Raw genomic sequence first — 19104 nt, 5'->3', positions numbered from 1 at the left:
CAAAAAAATCTCTACACATCGATTTTTTTTTTTTTTTTTTTGAGACATTCTTTTTTTTCCCCCCCACTTTAGACTGTTTGTCTCATGAAAAATGAAGGTTAAGGGAGAAAATAATGTTCACTAAAGATTGCTACAAAACTCATAAGGAATCTGGGGTTGAGGGGTGGGTAGATTGGTCGTTGTTTCGTTCTGTAGTTCTTAAATTCCCTCAAGTTTATCTCATATCTTAATTGTAACTAGTAACATTGTAAAATCAGTTTCAAGTTATCCTTTTGTCTGTTGATTATCTTTCCTAGTATTTTTAGTTGCAGTAAAAATCATTCAAGTTAAGTAGATTGATTTTTTACTTTTCTCTCGACTACACTGTCCCCTAAATGAATGAAAATCCTCTAATGTTTTGGATCAAGGTGAATTGCCAAAAGATTGAAGATGTATGAAGGCGCAAAAATGTAATTTCTGTTATTTTTTTAATTATTAACTTTCATTTAATCCAATGCTCGTATAGACTAGAAATTGGATTTCATGCACGAAAATTGGCTTTAATTTTAATGTTTTAGGAGATTTCTAGGATAAAATAAGATTGTTTCTATATATCAAAATTTCTATGTAGCAAATTTTTTCCAGCAATTTGCTACTTCAATATATGGAGGTCCGACTGTAATTTATTATTCTCTTGAAAAATATGCTACTTAAAAGCTGCAATACTGTGCTTCTTTAAGAACCCAATACTCAATTTGTAGTGTTTTGATTAATAATTAGAAATGAATTTTCGCTATTAAATTATCCCCACACGTATTTAAAGAAATTTTCATAAAACACTTCGTAATGAATAACAGAATAATGTGATGAATATATAATAAATGTTACTGCTGAAGTAGATTTTTTTTTTTTAATAATAATCTTTGTTTGCATTCCTTGTATTTAGGGAGCCTCAAACTGATTCCTATAAATGTTTTAAAGCAGCTGCTCCAATACATATGTTAGATGAAATTTTAAAAGACATCTCAGATAAAAAGTAAGACATTATTTATACAAAATTTTGTATTAGAAATTGATTACAACTAATGCTTTGGTTCAAATTGTTGTGCTTTATTATGACAATCTTTGTATGATTTTTTTGACTTAATATCAAATTTAGGTCTAGTTGAATCAAAATTTTATTGTTATTGTCATGGTGATGAACATTGAAAAGGTTGAACTATATTCTGGTAAAAATGATTTCAATCCTGTCCCCCTTTAACTTAATCAGTTTTTAATCTTTTGATTTTCAAAAAAACATTTTGGGAAAGGCATCTGTGAATATAGTACAAGTTAAATGAGTTAGTTTTTGAAAAGGTTACTAATTATTTCTTGGAAAACAGAAAGTGCTTGTTTAATTCAATTTTGATTTTAAGAACTACTCTTTCTCAAATTATTCTCAGCATTACATTTAAAGGTAGCGATTTGGTGACACTTTTTTTTTAAAAAATAAAAAGGTTGTGGTGTTCTTTACCCTCTCTTTTGAAAGAGAATTTAGGTTGCTGTGCCTATCACTAACTTTTCTTAAAATACAACAGTTTTTTTAAATCATTTACTGTTTGAAGTAACAAAAGTGCCCCAAAAATGATTCTAAATTGACATTTGTATTATGACAGGTACAGCAGTATATTTCTTCTGCTCCAAGAATGATACAAAAGTTAATATCTGTGGTTCCAAGACTGATACAAAACTGTATTTTATTAGCTTTAAAAGCTGACAGAAGCTTCATTGGGTTCATTAAAACATTGTGGAAGAAAATTGGCCTGATTCAATTGACCAATCTTCATTGTTTCCTCTTAATCAGCATGCTATTGTCTAGTTGATTGCAATAAACATCTCCTGTAATTGATGGACAAGGATTCATTAATTTATAGTGGATAATCCCAGCGATGATCCATTTAACAGACACCTAATTTTTTAGTGTGCAGATCAGGTTTTAGAGTTTGTTTGGCACTTCACCTGCATCCAACCACTATTGTACAATATTGGTATTGCATACAAATATTGAAAATAATCTTTTTTTTTTCTCTGCATGTAACATAACGATGTAAGAATGGTTTGACTATTTATTGTAACTGCAATTAGCATGTTCTAGATAATTCTACTTTTTTTTTAAATGTTTTTTGTCAGTTCATGTGGAACCTGCTTGTTTAGCTTTTCCACTTTGTCATTTAACTTGCTTCAATTACCTAACATGGTTAGAATACTATTGAACTTGGTAGCTAATTCTTTTGTATTTTCAATTAATTTGCTTTCACTACCGCTTTCGGTTCTTCGTCAACCACCTTGAACGTGAAAAGCTTTCAAGATGAAAATAATCTAACTGCAGTGTTTTAACCAAAGACATGTTACTACTTCACCTTTGCAGAATCATTGATAGTTTTTGCTTTTAAAGTTCTTGCATTAGTTCCATGTTTGAATTTATATGCTAGACAGACGAATTTTCGATGTGTCCATGGCTTATCACAATGTCCCAGTAGACGACTTTGAATTTCATTTTACTATCAATTTGCAAGTTTGAAAGCATACTCCTTTAGGTTATGAACCGAGCAATGACCAAGATTTTGAGCCTTGTCAACCCAAACTCGTGACTTTAAAGTATTATAACATTGGCAATCAGACATTTGTTATTTAATGATCTATGAAAAGCATGTGAAATTCTTCTCAGTGTCAGAGAACAGAAATGTCATAATATTAAGTGACATAAAACATAGCATTTAAGAAAATAGAATTCCTTTTGTTGTAACAAAAAATTTACGAAATATTATGGTTTTTATATAATTGTAAAAAAATTATGTTCTAGAAATCCAAAACATTTATAATCATACTGACTGTAACGACTTTGTAATTTCTTCATATCTTATTAAAGCATTTTACTAAAATAACTTATATGTTTCCAGAGAAGAATTGATGATTGAAGACATAGCTGTTGAAATTTTGAATGAGTTTTGTCAAGATGCAAATGTATCTGTATCTACAAGATTAAGTATTTTACAATTACTAGAGAAAGTAAGTTGCTTGTATAAATGTATGTTGTTGTTTTCTTCCTTTGTTGGGGAGAGGGGGTAAATGTTTTAACATTTGACCAAGCTGACAAATATTTGTATAAATTCTTTGAAAGGAAATGCATATTTTTAAAAGCAAGCTGAATTTGTTTTATTCATTTAATATATATATATTATTGGAAAACACATCTTAAAAAACAAAACTTTTATTGCTGAAAAACTACTTTAATATTCTAAAATTTAGGAAGGTTTATTCTGGATTCCAATAAGTTATCTTTAGTGGAATAAATACTAGTAAATAGTACTTAGAAATTTTATCATATACATGTTCACCAATTATTCATGAAGTATTTTTGATCTGTGCAGACCAATAGTAGTGGTTTATAATTGGTTGAATTTTTCAAATGCTTTTATCTCAGACCTGCTCCTTATTGGGGAGGGGGAGGGTGCACATCATCCTTGGAGGGGAGGCAACCTTGCTGAACTGATACTTTTTGCATAGGAGGCCATTAAAACTTGACCCCCCTGACAAAAAGTTTTGGATTGGCCTCTGCTCTCAGGTTTGGTTAATTGAATTATTTACCCATAAATTTATTTAAATGTAAGCTCTTTTTTACTGCAACTGAAAAATGGATTGAAGAATCAGCTAAATACTCATTCTTATCATATTCTACAAGTAAAGATAGTGAGCTGACAGCTTTACAAAATTTTAAGAAAAGCAGTGATGTCTCTACGAGGGGCGGGAAGGGGGGGAACAGTCCAAACCGGGTGTCTCCCATCTGGGGGTGACATCTAAAGTGAAAATGCTAGTTTTTGAAAAATATAAAAATTAAATAAATTTCATGTTTACATAAAATTTTACTTTTTTTTCTTTTGCATTTGTAGGAGGGGGGGGGACACCATAAACTGTCGCCTAAGGTGTCACCCATGCTTGGTACGCCACTGAGAAAAGTAATGTTATAAACTAATTGTTCAATTGTGAGTTAAATTTGTAGAACACTCTAGAATCACAGGCATTCAAATGCACATTTATTGTTTCAAAGCATTATCAATACCTTATTGACAATTACAACACTTTTTTGAAAATAAAATGTGTTATTTAAAAGAAAAAAACAAGAAGATGTAAAAATGACATAAAATTTACTCCTTCTAACTACTAGGAATTACATTTCAGTACATTCAATCTGTTACAAGGTAAAGGAAAAGATATTGAATGAAAATACATATTATATAAAGAGCAATTTATTCTTGAACACAAATCAGGAGTTCTGTATGGAATCTCTCTGGTGTAGCTCTCTTCATAAAGTGAATTGAGACTAAAAACTATTTTGATTGCAAAGCAATTTAAAGTCTCTAAAGAATCTTCTAAAACATACTTGACAATTAAGTATTGATCTATCAAGTATTGAAATAATTCAGGTACCTTATTAATAGTTATTGTATGCATTTATGTAATTACATAACTGAATCTTGTAGTGAAATTTCTGTACTTGTATAATAATTTATATTTAAATTTTAGACAAACTGTTTGTCACCTGAATATGATAATTTGCTTCTTTTATATCGTACTCAAGCCATTATTTCATCTGTTTGGCCTGATATTGAAGTAAGCTTTTTTTTTAATTTTTTTTTTCCAAATTGTTTTTCCCTGTATTTTTGACTGAAAGTTCTGCAGATTTTCAAATTGTAGTATTTAATTCAAAAGCAAGGTTTGTACAAAAGTTAAATTTGATAAAAATATATACTTAAATATACAGTAAACTCCCGATTATCCATGGAATAGGGTGGCACGGTAACCGCGGATAATCCGAATAATAGGTAAAAAAGATACTTAGTGCCTAGAATAACTAAAAAAATTTACAACACTCTCACATACATTTAAATTGTAACTAAAAACATTGCTGCATTGCATTTACTAACATTGAATACAAAAAATATATGTAAAATATAAAAGTGAAAATTTCCATTTTCATCAGTTAAAAAAATAATTGAAAAGGCTCGCAGATAATCTGAACCACGAATAATCTGATCGCTGATAATCGGGAGTTTACTGTAATTGCATTGTTGTTAATTGACAAACGAAATGAATTGAAATGCACTAGATGTTGACCTATTTAATAACTGCTCTATTTTTTATCACTGCTGTAAATAAGTAAAATTATATAGGGTTTAACATTTAATTGGCTTAAAATGTTCAAAAAGACATTTTACCACCATATTTGAGGAAATTTAGCAGATAATGTTATGTATTTTAATGTAGATTAATTGACTTCAAAGGATAATAAAAAATAAATAAAAGTTGAAATAAAAGAACCTTATGAGAACTTATTTATGAAAAATTGCATGAGTGGGAGGGGAGGACAATTTTGAATTTCTTTGTTCCCGCCTCCAGAATCCATATCCACCCACGCTGTTGTTTCCGGCAGAAGACAACAGCAGTTGCGGATACAAAGGAGGTTTGGAGAGTTTTTACTCTTATATTTACTTTTAAAGCAATTCAACTTGTTACTAGGGGAAAATTTGTATAACTGTGCAACATCAAAAAGTGCAATATTAAAGTTTACTGTCATTTAAGTTTAGAACATAATTGAGTGGAAAAAAATCTGGGAAAATTATGAAAAAAAAATTTATAAAATTTTCCAAAAAAGTTAAATTGAAAAATTGCTCCAGCAAATTTGAGTTTTGAGCTGAAAGGGGTAAAGTACAAGAATAAAGAATGAGTTTAAAATAATACAATTTTCCCCTACACAGATCGTTGCATGTGGGGAAATGTCTCATTATTGACTGTAACTGCTGATACTATTTTTAAATAAACTAGTTATTAAAGTAAGAAAAAACAATGTTAAAAAAAGCACAAATTGTCGGGCTCACTTTTGTCGGATGTCGTGTCATCCATAAGCTCATTACTTTTTGCATTGAAAAAGGCGTTCCCTGTAACGCCGAAACACATGTCTGCTGTAATTCATAATTGGTGCTTTTTTTAACGTTGTTTTTTCTTACTTTACTGTTCAGCACAAAAGGTATTTATTTATCTTAAACTAGTTATTGTTTAACTTTTGGGATTACATTACAAGAATTTGAAAAGTGTCATCTATCATTTCTTATGCTCCTGTGGGAACTGCATCATGGTAAAAAGTTTTTCCACTGGTATCAACAGTTGAACTTCCAACGCATAGCCAGAGAATGTCACCTGTTGTCATTTTCTCTAACCATGTTACAAAACTTAAGAGGATAAGTTTTTATTGAAAATATTTTAAACCTCTTAAAGTTGGAAAACTTTTACAGGTATGGTATTTCCAGCCCATGCCTATAAAAACCGAAAAATAGATGAATAACAAAATGAAATAGTTTGATTCTTAACTTAATTCCCAATGGCTGACTGAAATTTAACACATTGTCAAGCAATTAAGAAGCATTCCTGCTGCATTTTGCCAGCCCATTCATGTATTTTTTGTTTTAGGGCTTTAAGTATTTCTTATTTCGTAGTGAAGCTATAAAATTTTATAAGAATTAGTGCAATGGTACTTTGTACAAACTTTTAAAGTTTAAATAAGAGGGAAAATAATTGTTGTGATATCTCTGGCAAACTCTTTAATTAAATGACAAAGCTACTAGATTGAATTCAACTTGGTGCATTTTAGATGAACAAGTATGAGTACTAGTACAGTACCAGCCTATACCAGAGCTCACAGGTTCACACATTAAGGGGTAAACTTAAAGCTGGGCTGGCGTCTAGCATGGGCAGGGATGTTCCCATAATGTATAACTCCATATATGCTGTATACTCTCAAACATTTTTTAGACTTATAGCATATACCCTCAAGCTTCAAAAATGTTCATTTATAATTCAGATTCTATCATCGCATTTTTAAATTTTCCTAAAGCAAAAATAATATATTTATGTTAACCACATTTTCCCACAGATAACCTTATTTCCTTATATTTCTTAACACTTAATAAATCAACACCTTTTGAATGCTTTATGATTGCATACATATATTGTGCATGATGGATTACTGGGAGTGTACCCTCAGAAAAATTGATGAGAACATCACTGAGCACAAGGCCTTTCCCAGCACAATGCATTGATACATCAGTGGACCAGTTTCGACTATCAGCCCCCAAACCTAGCCGTAGGGGCAAGGGGCTAACCTAAGGTGTGTCTCTGAAAGATGGGGTAAGGTGGAGAAAAGTACACTGCCAGCCATACGAACGCCTGCATGGCCATAAGCGGATTTAGGATTAATTTCCAGGGGGAGGGGACAACTTTTTTTTTTTTTTTTGAGCAACATTAGTTGTAATCAAGGTTGGATTTAGACTAAACATGGCCCAAAGCTATTTCAGGTTTTGGGTCCCTTTTTTAGTTCAGACACCTTTTCTTCTGGTGACGAAAAAGGACATTTTTATCCCCCCCCCTTTTCTTTTTTTCCCTGTGATACATAAGGTACTTACTTTTTTTTTTCCATAAATGTGTTGCCTGCTGTTCTTTTGAATTGAACTTAACAGGGGCTATGGTGTCCCTTATAAGTAGAGTATGGAATATCTCTAATTTTGAGGGGGGAGGGGTCCAGTTTCTCCCCCGGAGGACCAGTCAACAAATCCATGACAGCAGTCCTCAGAGAGAAAGAGCAAGGGAAAACAGATGATTATGCATTGTTATTTGTCTTCATCAGCTGTTGGTTCAAATCAATTAGTTTTTAATCATGCCTCCAGCCCATCCACAAATACAACAATGAATTGAATCCAAAATGTTCAGTAGTAAAAAATGCTTTTAAAAAAATTGTGTACAGATTTCGAAAATAGGTAACAAGAGAGTAACATGCTGCCCCTTTGGGCAATTCAAAATTTATGCACTTGGTAAGAAATGAAGTTGAAGTAGACTTTGCTTAAGAATTTCGAAGGCTGATATAATTCTTTTCAGGAACCCAAGAACAATTAAGATTATTTAAGGCACTTCACTTGCCCTTTCCAGTCTCTGAAATTTAGTACTAAATTGTACAGTTTTACAGTATTGTTCTAAATGTGTAAGAGCAGCTATTTTAAGTTTAAAAGAAAAACTATAGATTTCCCATTACACCAACTTTTGTTTCAATTACAAGTAGTGCAGAAAACGAAAAGAAATAGAAGTACATTGTGTAATTTTTTTTCTGGGCTAAACAGCTTAACGATATATAGCAGAAATAAGATAAAAACGTGCAATGCAAAAGAATTTCCAAAATACAGCATTTAGGATTAAATAAACCACAAGATATGAAACATGTGAATCACAAAAAAATATCTCAAGCAATATGTTACAGAAACGTGAGAACCATGATTTTTATTTTTGCTACAGGATATAGCAAGGAGCTAAATTTGACACATTTCAGCCTTTTCTCTCCTACCCCCTACCAGTTGTTATAAAGTTAAAAAGTTGTGATTTGTATCTACATTTGTCCAAATTTCCCAGATTTTCTAGCACTTTAAAATTAAATTAATTTTTCCAAGTACTTTTCTTTTTTTCTTGAACAGATCATGAAATTTTCGGAAGTTGAGGGCTTTAACAAAGTGGGTGCCCTAAACTATAAACTAAACAAAACTACTATTGTTTAGTTTATAGGTAAATCTTTTTTTTTTTTTTAAATCTTAGTTTTAGTTTCTAATTTGTCAAAATAACAGTCGATTATTAAGTATTCCAGCTGAAGACATAGCTTAATCAGCCGATATTTGCACTTATATACTTGCCCTAATCGTTTTCAGTTCAAAATAGTCATTTTTAACACATTTTAAGTAACCCAGTTACAGTGCCCCCCCCCCCCCTCCTATCAGAAAAGGAAATTTGCTATTCTCTTCATTTTCACTTTTGAACTATTCAAAAAAAGAAGAAAAAAAACATGATTTTTTTCTTTTAAGATTTTGGGAGATGTGTTGTTACTATGTATGAGATCCTCCCAAGACTAAGGAAGCATTGCCCTCCCTCGCCCCTCTCCCTAAATCCGCATGGCCTAGAGCTAAAAGGTGGGGCGTGGTTTGATTTTTTTTTTTATGATACACATTTAGTCTTAAAAGGAATCATCATTATTGTTATGCTTAATGTATTTTCTTTGTTATTCTAGATATCAGAAGAAGAAATAAAAGACAACAATGAAAGAATACTTTTATTTAATAGCCTTAATGCAAAAAGTAGAAGTGTGAACCAGTTTACATCTCTAGCTAAATTGTTGAATTATTGGCCTCCTTTTCCACAAGAACAGTTTAGGTAATTAATGACTCAGTTGCATGTAAATTTGACATAATTTCGCAATTGATATTCTTCTAACTTCCTATGTTCCACTTCCTATCCATTTCAAGTTGGTGTGCATCCTTGTCCTTGATGGTGATTTAATATTGAGTTATCAGATTAATTAGTAATTAACAACTAAAAATTATTTTGTTTAGAAAAGTTTTCATATAAATTTGCAAAAGAGAAAAAATTCTTAAACATTAAAACTTGATATCATTTAAAAGCTCTCGGTTTTTTGCGCGAGATTAAATTTATTCAAACATACTAAGTTATATAAAATTGGAAAATAATAGTTATTAGTATTCAAATTCAAGCTCTCATTTTTCTGCATGAGACTAAATTTATTCAAACATACTAAGTTACATAGAATTGGAAAATAATAGTTATTAGTATTCAAATTCAAGGCAAGCATGTATTTCAGCTTGAAATTAATCATAAATAAACGTTTTGAATGATACTTTTTATCCCAAAGCTGATACACCGTTACTGAGAAATACCTTTTTTTTTTTTTTAAGATAAATGCGTGAAATTTCTGAGAATAAAAACTGTTTATTGTCTGAAGCACTTTTAAGTTTATTTATTACTTTTTAGCACCTCATTTACCGAAAATGAGACTGGGATTTTTTTTTTCTTTTTGGTTTATTTTACTTACATGCATCTTATATACTGAGGTGGTCTAAAAAATGTAAAGTCCTATGCAAACCTTACCGGGGCCCCCTCCAATATACAAGGTTGTGGAGAGCTAAGGCAGGACCCTTGTCAGGTTGCTTGCCTGGCCCCTTTCCCCCAATAAAACTCATAAAATTTATACCACTCTGATTCCGCGCTGGGCCCTCTCCAAGGTTCAGGTTGCTAGTTTCCGATTAGGCTGACATGGCCTCTTGTCGGCCCTGCCTATATGCATCTACTTCTGAAAGTTATGTCTGCCCTCCAAGGCCAGATTATGCTATAGCTTGTGCAGGTGTAGAAATTGTCCTACATTTTTTTTTTTTTTTTTAAATCCCAAAACTGTTCTAAATTTTTGAATTTGTCCTATATTCCCACTCTTGGTTCTGTCCATTTTTAAAAAATGACCATAAAGTTTCTGACACCTGATGTACAGACTCATCATTTAAAAATTTTTAGTTTGGGCAAAGGGGACGAAATTTTTTTGGAAAACAACAAAAATCTCGCCAGCTTATATGTAAAAACATTAATTTTTCAAAGCCAGGGTGAGAGGTTGATTGACCCACCTAAATGACGGCCCTGCTGATATATGCTTTCTTCAAGGCTTTCCAAAATGTAATTCAAAATTTCTTAAAAATGATACGTGTGTAAATTCAATTTTAAATTACTTAAGAACTACTCTAGTTCTAAGCACAAAAGTGGTATCTGCAGCTGAGTCCAAAATGAAAAATGGCTGATACAAGCTTTATACTTTCATGTACTTGATTCAGATGCTACTTTTTCAAATATTTCTTCAATATGAACCATGCAAAAATGACCCTAAAACATTGTATTTTGGTAAAATATATTGTAATGAACACGTGCAGGCTGCAACGCAATTTTTCTAAAAAGTGCAGATTTGTGCTTGTAGTACAATACAAATATTATATACATCATCACCTCAGAGCAACAGTAGGATATCTTAGTATATGTTATATTCTCCTCAGAATCAAGTTTTGATGTTTCAATTTTATGTAGATTTCTAAATAGTACTTTTCTCTAGTGATCATTTAGATGAACCATTTACGAAAGTGTTAAGTGGCTTGATATCTCTATCTGATGACAGTGCTTTAAAAGCAGCATTGGATGCATTAGAAATTGCTTTGCTATCACAATCTTTTAACGCACAGGTAAATACTTATTTATATTGTTCAAATAATTTTGCATTGTGCTGCAATATTTTCACTCTGCTTTAATAGGTATTTTCTTGATGTTTGGGATGAATACATACCTAAATTTAATTGCCATCAGAAAAAAAAAGCACTAAGTAACATTGGGGTCAAAAAACATGTAGTCAAAAAATTCAAAAAAATCTTATTTTCTTTTCATATTTTCAAAGTTTAGACCTAAATAAGCCTCTTATAGGATTTACGGAAATTCGAATTATTTTCGGAGTTCTAGTTAATTTTGTTAAGATAAATTCTTTTTCCTCAATATATACTTGATCAAGCCACGTATATGTACGATCCATGTACTGTGTATTTTTTCAGTGTTAAGTTCAAATTTTAAATATAAAACAGATAAAAAAAAGTCCAAGAGAAAGTAATTTGCATCTCGATAGACAAAGAAAAAGCCAGCAAACGAAATCAACAGCGTAACAAATACTCTTAGGTACAAGCTTCCGAAGCTTTAAAAGAAGGCAGAACTACTCTTATGGCTGAAAGACATGACTCATATGCCAAAAATGTAGCTTTTGAGGTATAAGAAGGAACAATTCACAAGACAGGGATGGCTGTTCAAAAAAATATGAGTACAGCATACCATTAAACCACTCAGACTGCCCGAATGCGACTGCAAACTTGAAATGCATTTTTCTCGAAACTACTTTTTTTCAATATGGTTGACAAGATATCTCAAGTTCTAATGCACCATTTATTTGAAATTTGTTACAGACTTTCTTAATACTATCAAAATTGTTCCCCCGTATGGGTTTCTGTATTTCTGTTTTTTACTATTTTAAAAAAATTATCAAAATTGAAAAAAAGAGCCAAAAATGACCCCTTTTTTTTAAAAAAAAAAAGACGTCATTTTGTGCATTTTTTTTTTTTTTTCAAATTGTCCAGACAATTCTACATCCTTGTTTTCAAGGATCAACCTTAATTTCATGATTCAGATCACCAGCATTGGAATCTTATCAAACATAGGCACCTTTTTTTTTCTGAGTCCCCACTTTGCCGGTCTCCACTGATTTCAATTTTGAATATTTTCCCCCACTATTATACATTTTTATACTTCTGAAGTATCAATAAAAAATTGATAGTAAAAATGGTTACAAATTTTTTTTCTTTTTTTTAACACTCAAACTCAAACTTCTAGACGAGAATAGCCCCTTAATGTTACAGTCGAACGGATTAATAACGAGCGCAAAGGAGCTGAATCTTGATATTTGTAGCTGTAACCAAGTACTCATAAAAAAAAAAAATCATGCAAAAAATTATGGTTAATTTGCTTGGAACTGTGTTATTGTCAGTTACTTGTGTTATTATTTTTGAAGAATATTCAAGCCATTGAGTATGTTGAAGACGGTTTAGCTTTAAATTCTTCATAATTGTTAGTTGATTCATTCCTTTGTTTTTTCAATTGAATTTGAGCCATAATGTCGTTGGAAGTAATAAATTGGTGTCAACAAATAAATATATTTTAAACGCTACACTACTCCACAAATTAAAAGACGATCACCGCTTGTTCTCAGGATTTATGATTCAGTTGTCATCATTAATTTTCAATTGACTTCAGAGTATTAAAGAATTTTTTCCAAGAAAGAATAAGCTGAGCTGGAAGTCAATTGAAATTTTATAAATCACAAAAACATTGCTTGCATCAAGCGAGGTTTGCTCAATAAATGCGAGTTGGGCATCTACTGGACTTAAACTTATTTTTATGGCAGTTGATAGTATTTACATTGTTTACACAGTCCTTTAATTTCATTTTGTTATAGTGACAAAGAAGAAGATGCCTACCAAGACCACAAATTTATGTTTTACCTGACCTGTGACATACATATCATGGTTACAGTGTATAATAAATACTTGTTAATATACATTATTGATTACCTTTCTTTTTTTTTTAAAGTGAATAAAAAAGCAGACTATAAGCAATCACACTTGGAAGCATTATAGGCAAAAGCGGATGTACATGTAAATAAAATATACTATTTATAGTTAAAGCTGTCCACTGGTAGTCGTAGAAAAAATGATTTACAATAATAAGATATTAAGAATAATAATAGTATATACTTAATTTTTTGAGTCATTGTTTTTCTTTCTCATATTCTATGTTTGAGTGCATAGATACATATCATACAGAACTAGAGACTAAATCAACCTCAAAGGAAAATGAAAATGAAAAGTTCAATCATCTTACAATAGTTGCTCGTCAGAAGGAAGAAATGGTGATTGAAGAAATGAAGAGTCTTCCAAGATTTTGATACATAATTTAAAAGAGGCAGCATTATAATTATCATTTAAAATGTTGAAGCTTAGAGTCAAAAAAAAATATTTTTTTTTCTAATTAAGTTCTTGCCATTCCAGTGCTTAATAGATTTCATTGAATGTAGTTATTTTTTATTGTGAGGCACCTCCATTTATTGAAGCAGCACAAAAGTAAAACATCCCAACACACTAAGTTCAAGAAGGTTTTATCCAGCCTTGTGATTGGTAAAATGTGAACAAGAAATCGTTGTTAAAGGTGAACCTGACAGTTAAGTTTTAAATTCTGGTTGATTCATCATGCTAGGTGTTGCTATACTGGAAACGTGTGGTTTTCTTGTTTCCAAGGACAGACAGTTCAAGTGAAATATGCAAATAAGTCTCAGCAACATCGGAGGTTGCCAAGGTGCTGTAAATACTATGAACAGCAGTAAATCTTTCTCTTGCTTCTTCCATCACTCGCTTGCTCATCTTGGTTGGTGGTGTAACCATTTCATCTGCTAGTTCCTGTAGAGTGCCTTATGTCTGGGCTGGAAAAATGTGGTCATCTAGTTTATGATCTATGAAAGATTGGCTGGCCAGCCAGCTCTTGTTAGTGCATTTTCCGGTTACTGTGAATGGTGAATAATGCCACAACTTTTTAAGAAGTTCTTCTTTGAGACAAGAGTGCATGGTGAGGAATAGGAATACCCAGATCAAATAGAATTTCCCCGATTATGAGACTGTTTTTCAAATTTTCTATTTCTGCATTTATGCTGGAACTCTTTTTATTTTCTGAGATTTTTACATAAGTTTGGACGTTTTAATTCTAACCATTTTTGTAAAATTTAGACTTAATAAATGTTTATTGATTTTTTTAATGATTTATTAATTGTATTCCAAGACACATTTGTGAGGTCCAACAATCTGAACTTCTGACAGGTTTTCTAGCATTGATATGGATTTTCAAGAGTTGCTACCAAATGTGTGCAAAGACCTTAAGCTATTTTCAACAGTATAGTATCAGTTTCTTGATACAAAAAAAAAAAAAAAAAAAAATTGTTTTTAGACTGAATATTAATTAAAAATTCCACTTGGGTATCCTGGTATAATAACTCATTCTCATCTGGGAAGAAAGACTTTAATTTAAATTTATGTTTTTAGTACTATTTTTTCAAATGATGTTAGTGTATTGTTTTACGTTTAATGTTTTTTTTTTTTTTTAAAACTATTTTCGCACTGTAAAATTTCAAAATGTGACTGAAGTAAAGTAGAATTGTTGTTTTGTATGATATGTATACTCTTATATTATGCATGAGATATACTTAAAATAATCTAGTTTGATTTTAAATTTGAGTTGGCACCTTTTTTATTCATGTGCCTCCTGTTGTTTTTATATTCTTAGCTGGTAAATCAGTTAATATGAATTACTCCTATTTTGATGTTATTAAAAATATACTTTAATGACTATTTCAGTGTTCTAAAGAGATATTTGAAAGAATGAAAGAAAAGGGTAACATAATTCATATACTAAAGACTGCCCTTAAAACAGAATATGTAGAATTGCATGATGCAGCATTAGATATTTTAAAAACCAAAAATGAAGTAAGTATTCTTTTAAAATGTCTAATTTGAAAAAGGAGACTGAAAATAAGTTAAACACTTTAATAAGCAAACAATTTTATATACAATATATGAAATAAATTAAAATAATTTATTTCAACTGAAAGTATGAACAGATAATTTAATGTTTATTAAACAGATTGTTTTATATTTCCCAGATTCATAAATAAAATATTTACATATAATCAAAGTTAAAGGAATGTCATTGTATTGAGAAAAAAGAATGATTAAGTTTAAACAATAACCAAAATAAGTGTCAGAATTACTTAAATGCAAAAATCACATCAATTTTTTACTATGAAATAACAGTCGACATATTTATTATATACAGTATAAAAAGGTAATTACAATTGTAAAGGCAAAAGTGATAACAATAAAGCTCGTTTCAGGGACAAAATAAATCTTTGACATATATGTGATTTCAATTTATAATGTTAAGATTCAACATTTTTACAAATGTATGTTTAAAGTATGATATTATGAATATGCTTTAAATAACAGCAAGGATGAAATTGAATTATATATTATAAAAAAGGGAATGGGTTTCTGATTGCTTAAATTTAAAACTATTAATAATTGCTTATTTTTTATCATAAAAATAACACTTTAATTGTAAAAAATCAATAATAATGAAAAAAATATATCTGTAAGCACTTTCTCAGAAAGTCAAAATGCATTAATGAATATTTGATAAATTCTGTCAAAATAAAGAACTTATTATGATTTGCACTTAAATTGTTTATTAAGCACACAAATATGCAATAATGGAGTTTTTCCGGTACAAGCTTTTCAGTTTCTGAGTTTCTTATGTTCTTTGCAAAAATATAAGAATTAATTTAAGAATCAAGACTGCAGACATACAAAACTTTGCTCTGATCAAATAATTTTAATTTTGGTTCAAATTTTATTTAAAAAATACCATGTCATTAATATTTTTTTATTTGGATTGCTTGCATGTACTTTTTTTATTGCTTTTATTAGAATCGTTTAACCAGCTCATTCACAGTTAAAAGTTTTCCTCATGAATAATATTCATATCAGGAAGAAGAATTTGAAGCTTTTTGGATTTTCTAAAAAATAAAAATACAATATTTTGGAAAAAAAAAGTTCAGATTTTTGAAAAAGTAATTATGACAAAATATTTTTGAAGTTTTTAGGACTACTCTGAGGATTAGATTGTAGATTGCATAATTTTTTCTTGTTTTTCAACAATTCATGCATCAATTCAACATTTCAAGACATCTTTTAAAACTATACTGTTTAAGATGTACAGAAGGGCTATATTTCAACAATTGTTGAAAAAAAGAGAAAATTATTCAAACTACAATCCTTAGTATGCATAAAGAATTAGAAAATATTTTAATACAAAATGGGTAATAGTTGATTGCAACCCAAAAATTTAAACATTAGTCAGCAAACATTAATCAGTATTAGTCAACTATGAAAGTTGCATATTAGTTTTAGTATTTTTAGGTTATCTCTGCTATATTGATATTGCAAAAAGTGGATTCTTTTTCAACGAAAAGTTTGATTTAAAAAAAAAGTATTTATTTTTTCTAATTTAAAAACAAAGAAGATGAAAGAAGGGTGTACCAAAAAGCAAAGACCAAACTATTAGGAAATATTTTTTAAATATTCATAATTAATCTAATATTAAAATAAATGGACTTGGATTATATGGTTTACTTGAATTTGTAGTTTATTACATTTCATAGTATTTTTTCCCTTACAACAGTTGTCTGTGGAGTACAACTCTCTAGGGAAGGGGGGACAGCTGCTACCAAAGTTTTTTGGGGGGAAAAGAAGAAAAGTGGAATAGATATCAGAATATAAGAAAGCAAAACTTAATCCTTATTATGGCATTTGGGTTTCACTGCTTGCATAAAAAACAGAGATATATTTTCAATACCACCTTGGTTCGAGAAAATTTGATCTCATAAACAAGCCCAACCATCACATCAAAACCATTTCACTAACGTAATATTTCAAGCATCTATTTTAAAGTAAATTTGTAGGACTTATTAAATGTTGTAAAACCATCAATACTCATATTATAATGCAAGGTTTCCGAAGTGTTCTTGACACATTTTAAAAATTTATAAAAAAAGCAGCAAATTGTCCTATCAATATGCGGTTTGTGCAATAATACTTCATACATTCAAGAATTTTTTATGACATCATAAAAAAAGAAAAAATAACTATAAGTGTATCCTCACAGTAAAAATTTGTTTTTCTTACTGTAGCAATACAGCAGTCAATATAAATTACTTACACAATTGCATTTTTCATCCTTTTTTTACAACCTCATAAAAATTTATAAACCTGTGAAGTATTATGGCGCAAATGACATATTAATACAACAATTAGTTGCTTTTCCATGAATTTTTAAAGAGCGTTTTTAAAATGTTTCAGACACCCCGTATAATTAATTGAATATACTTTAGTGCATAAAAACTACTTTATATAAAATTTGGTATTGCTTTGATAATCCTTAAAATAAATTGAAATACCAGAATGGCATGAATGAAATCAGATTATTACAAAAATGGTGTGACAATAATTCTTGTAGGAAAAAAGGGGGTGCAGGTATATAACGAATTTGGGCACCACTGCCTTAGAAAAAAAAATAAATAAGTGTAAAAGTTTTCAAACAATTTGAATCCTTTCACTGAATATATGATAGCAATATTATCATATATGCTTTAATCCTTATAGTCCCAAAAGTGATATTATGTCAAGCATGTTAAATTATAATTGCCAAGGGGAGAATAACTTTTAACTGCTTGTAAAAAGTTACATTAATATCATATGTTATGGTTCATATATTTATGTCACAGAAGTTTGATAATATGTAACTTTCAAAATGTGCCATTTGATATCTAATACCAAATCCTGCATGTCACATGATGAAACATTAAATTAAACTTTTGATGAACAAGACATTTTATTCTTTCTCTTTGTGATGAATGCTTCAAATGAAACACTCATAAAAATTTTGCAGCAATAATTCCAAAACGTTTTCTTATGTATTCAATACTTCCATATAATTGCACTCATCCTATTTTAAAAAATCATTTTGTTTATCATTGGAAGAAAAGTTTTCATTTGCAATAAATTCAGCCATTAGCATGTGATAAATTTTAAAACAATTATTTTGCTTTTCTGAACATAAAGCGACAAGACATTCATTGCACTGTATTGTTGTTCTCTTCTGAATGTGATTCCGGCTGCATAGAGTACATCGCCTCCGTGTGCTTTTAACAGGCAAATGCAGCTGCATTATCCTATCAAAAAACTCTGGATTCACAGCACCTGTGGAGGATAAATTGCTAAAATGTTTTGCTATTTTTATTAAGACATTCATATGTATGCAGTGCTGTAGTTAGCAAATGTAATTTTTTTTTTTTTTTAAACTATTGCCTCCAAACCCCAAGGTGAGTTTTCCCTAACATTTTTTTTTCAACTACAGCACTGTATGTATACAATTAACATATATGCAATGAAATCTCAGTTAAAACTCATAACATGTAATTTATTCCTTATGATAAAATGCCTAAATTTGAGGAAATATATCTAAATATTAAGTTGATCATTAAAAAGCTGACAGGATTTTAACTATCAGTAAAACTCTTAACTGCAAACTAAATTCTATAAACTTGAATTCAACTAAGCTAATTATAAAGAGTATACATACATTTTATTTTTAAATGTAACTTTTATTACTATTAATTTTATTTATTTTCTATTACTAGATCACACCAGAAGACTATGATACTGAACTATTACATTTGATTTTGAAAAGAAACCTGGTGGCAAAAATAATTTCCACTGGTTTATATAAACCTGCAATAGAATTTTTACTGCATTGCCAAGATGACAGCCATCAGGAAGATTACATGTTAATTGATAATGTGATAAAAGAATTGCATGAGGCTGGCTATACTTTTGAAGCTGGAAGTCTTTTACAAATTAAATGTTCAACTCATTCTGGTCTCAGTACTTTCTCTTCGGCAATACATGTTCTACATAGGTGGATTTCTGTAAATAAATCTTAAAATTTATGTAATTATGGTGTGTAAAATAATTT

The 19104-nt window shown here is 30.0% G+C and overlaps 1 protein-coding gene across 1 annotated transcript in view; it reads left to right on the top strand.

The window, feature by feature from the left end:
- The window catches only part of LOC129224800 (NBAS subunit of NRZ tethering complex-like), a 148290-nt gene extending 129211 nt beyond the window's left edge, over nt 1-19079 (top strand). Inside the window, exons 44-50 of the mRNA XM_054859349.1 lie at nt 926-1015; nt 2919-3027; nt 4543-4629; nt 9116-9258; nt 10991-11117; nt 14871-14999; nt 18770-19079. Of these exons, the coding sequence (XP_054715324.1) occupies nt 926-1015; nt 2919-3027; nt 4543-4629; nt 9116-9258; nt 10991-11117; nt 14871-14999; nt 18770-19072 (988 nt within the window). The 3' untranslated portion in view covers nt 19073-19079. The remainder of the gene's footprint in view (nt 1-925; nt 1016-2918; nt 3028-4542; nt 4630-9115; nt 9259-10990; nt 11118-14870; nt 15000-18769) is intronic.
- The last annotated feature ends 25 nt before the right edge of the window (nt 19080-19104 follow it).

Source organism: Uloborus diversus, chromosome 6, assembly GCF_026930045.1.
Source record: "Uloborus diversus isolate 005 chromosome 6, Udiv.v.3.1, whole genome shotgun sequence".
NCBI lineage: Eukaryota > Metazoa > Arthropoda > Arachnida > Araneae > Uloboridae > Uloborus > Uloborus diversus.
This window is presented reverse-complemented; position numbering and strand designations above follow the sequence as displayed.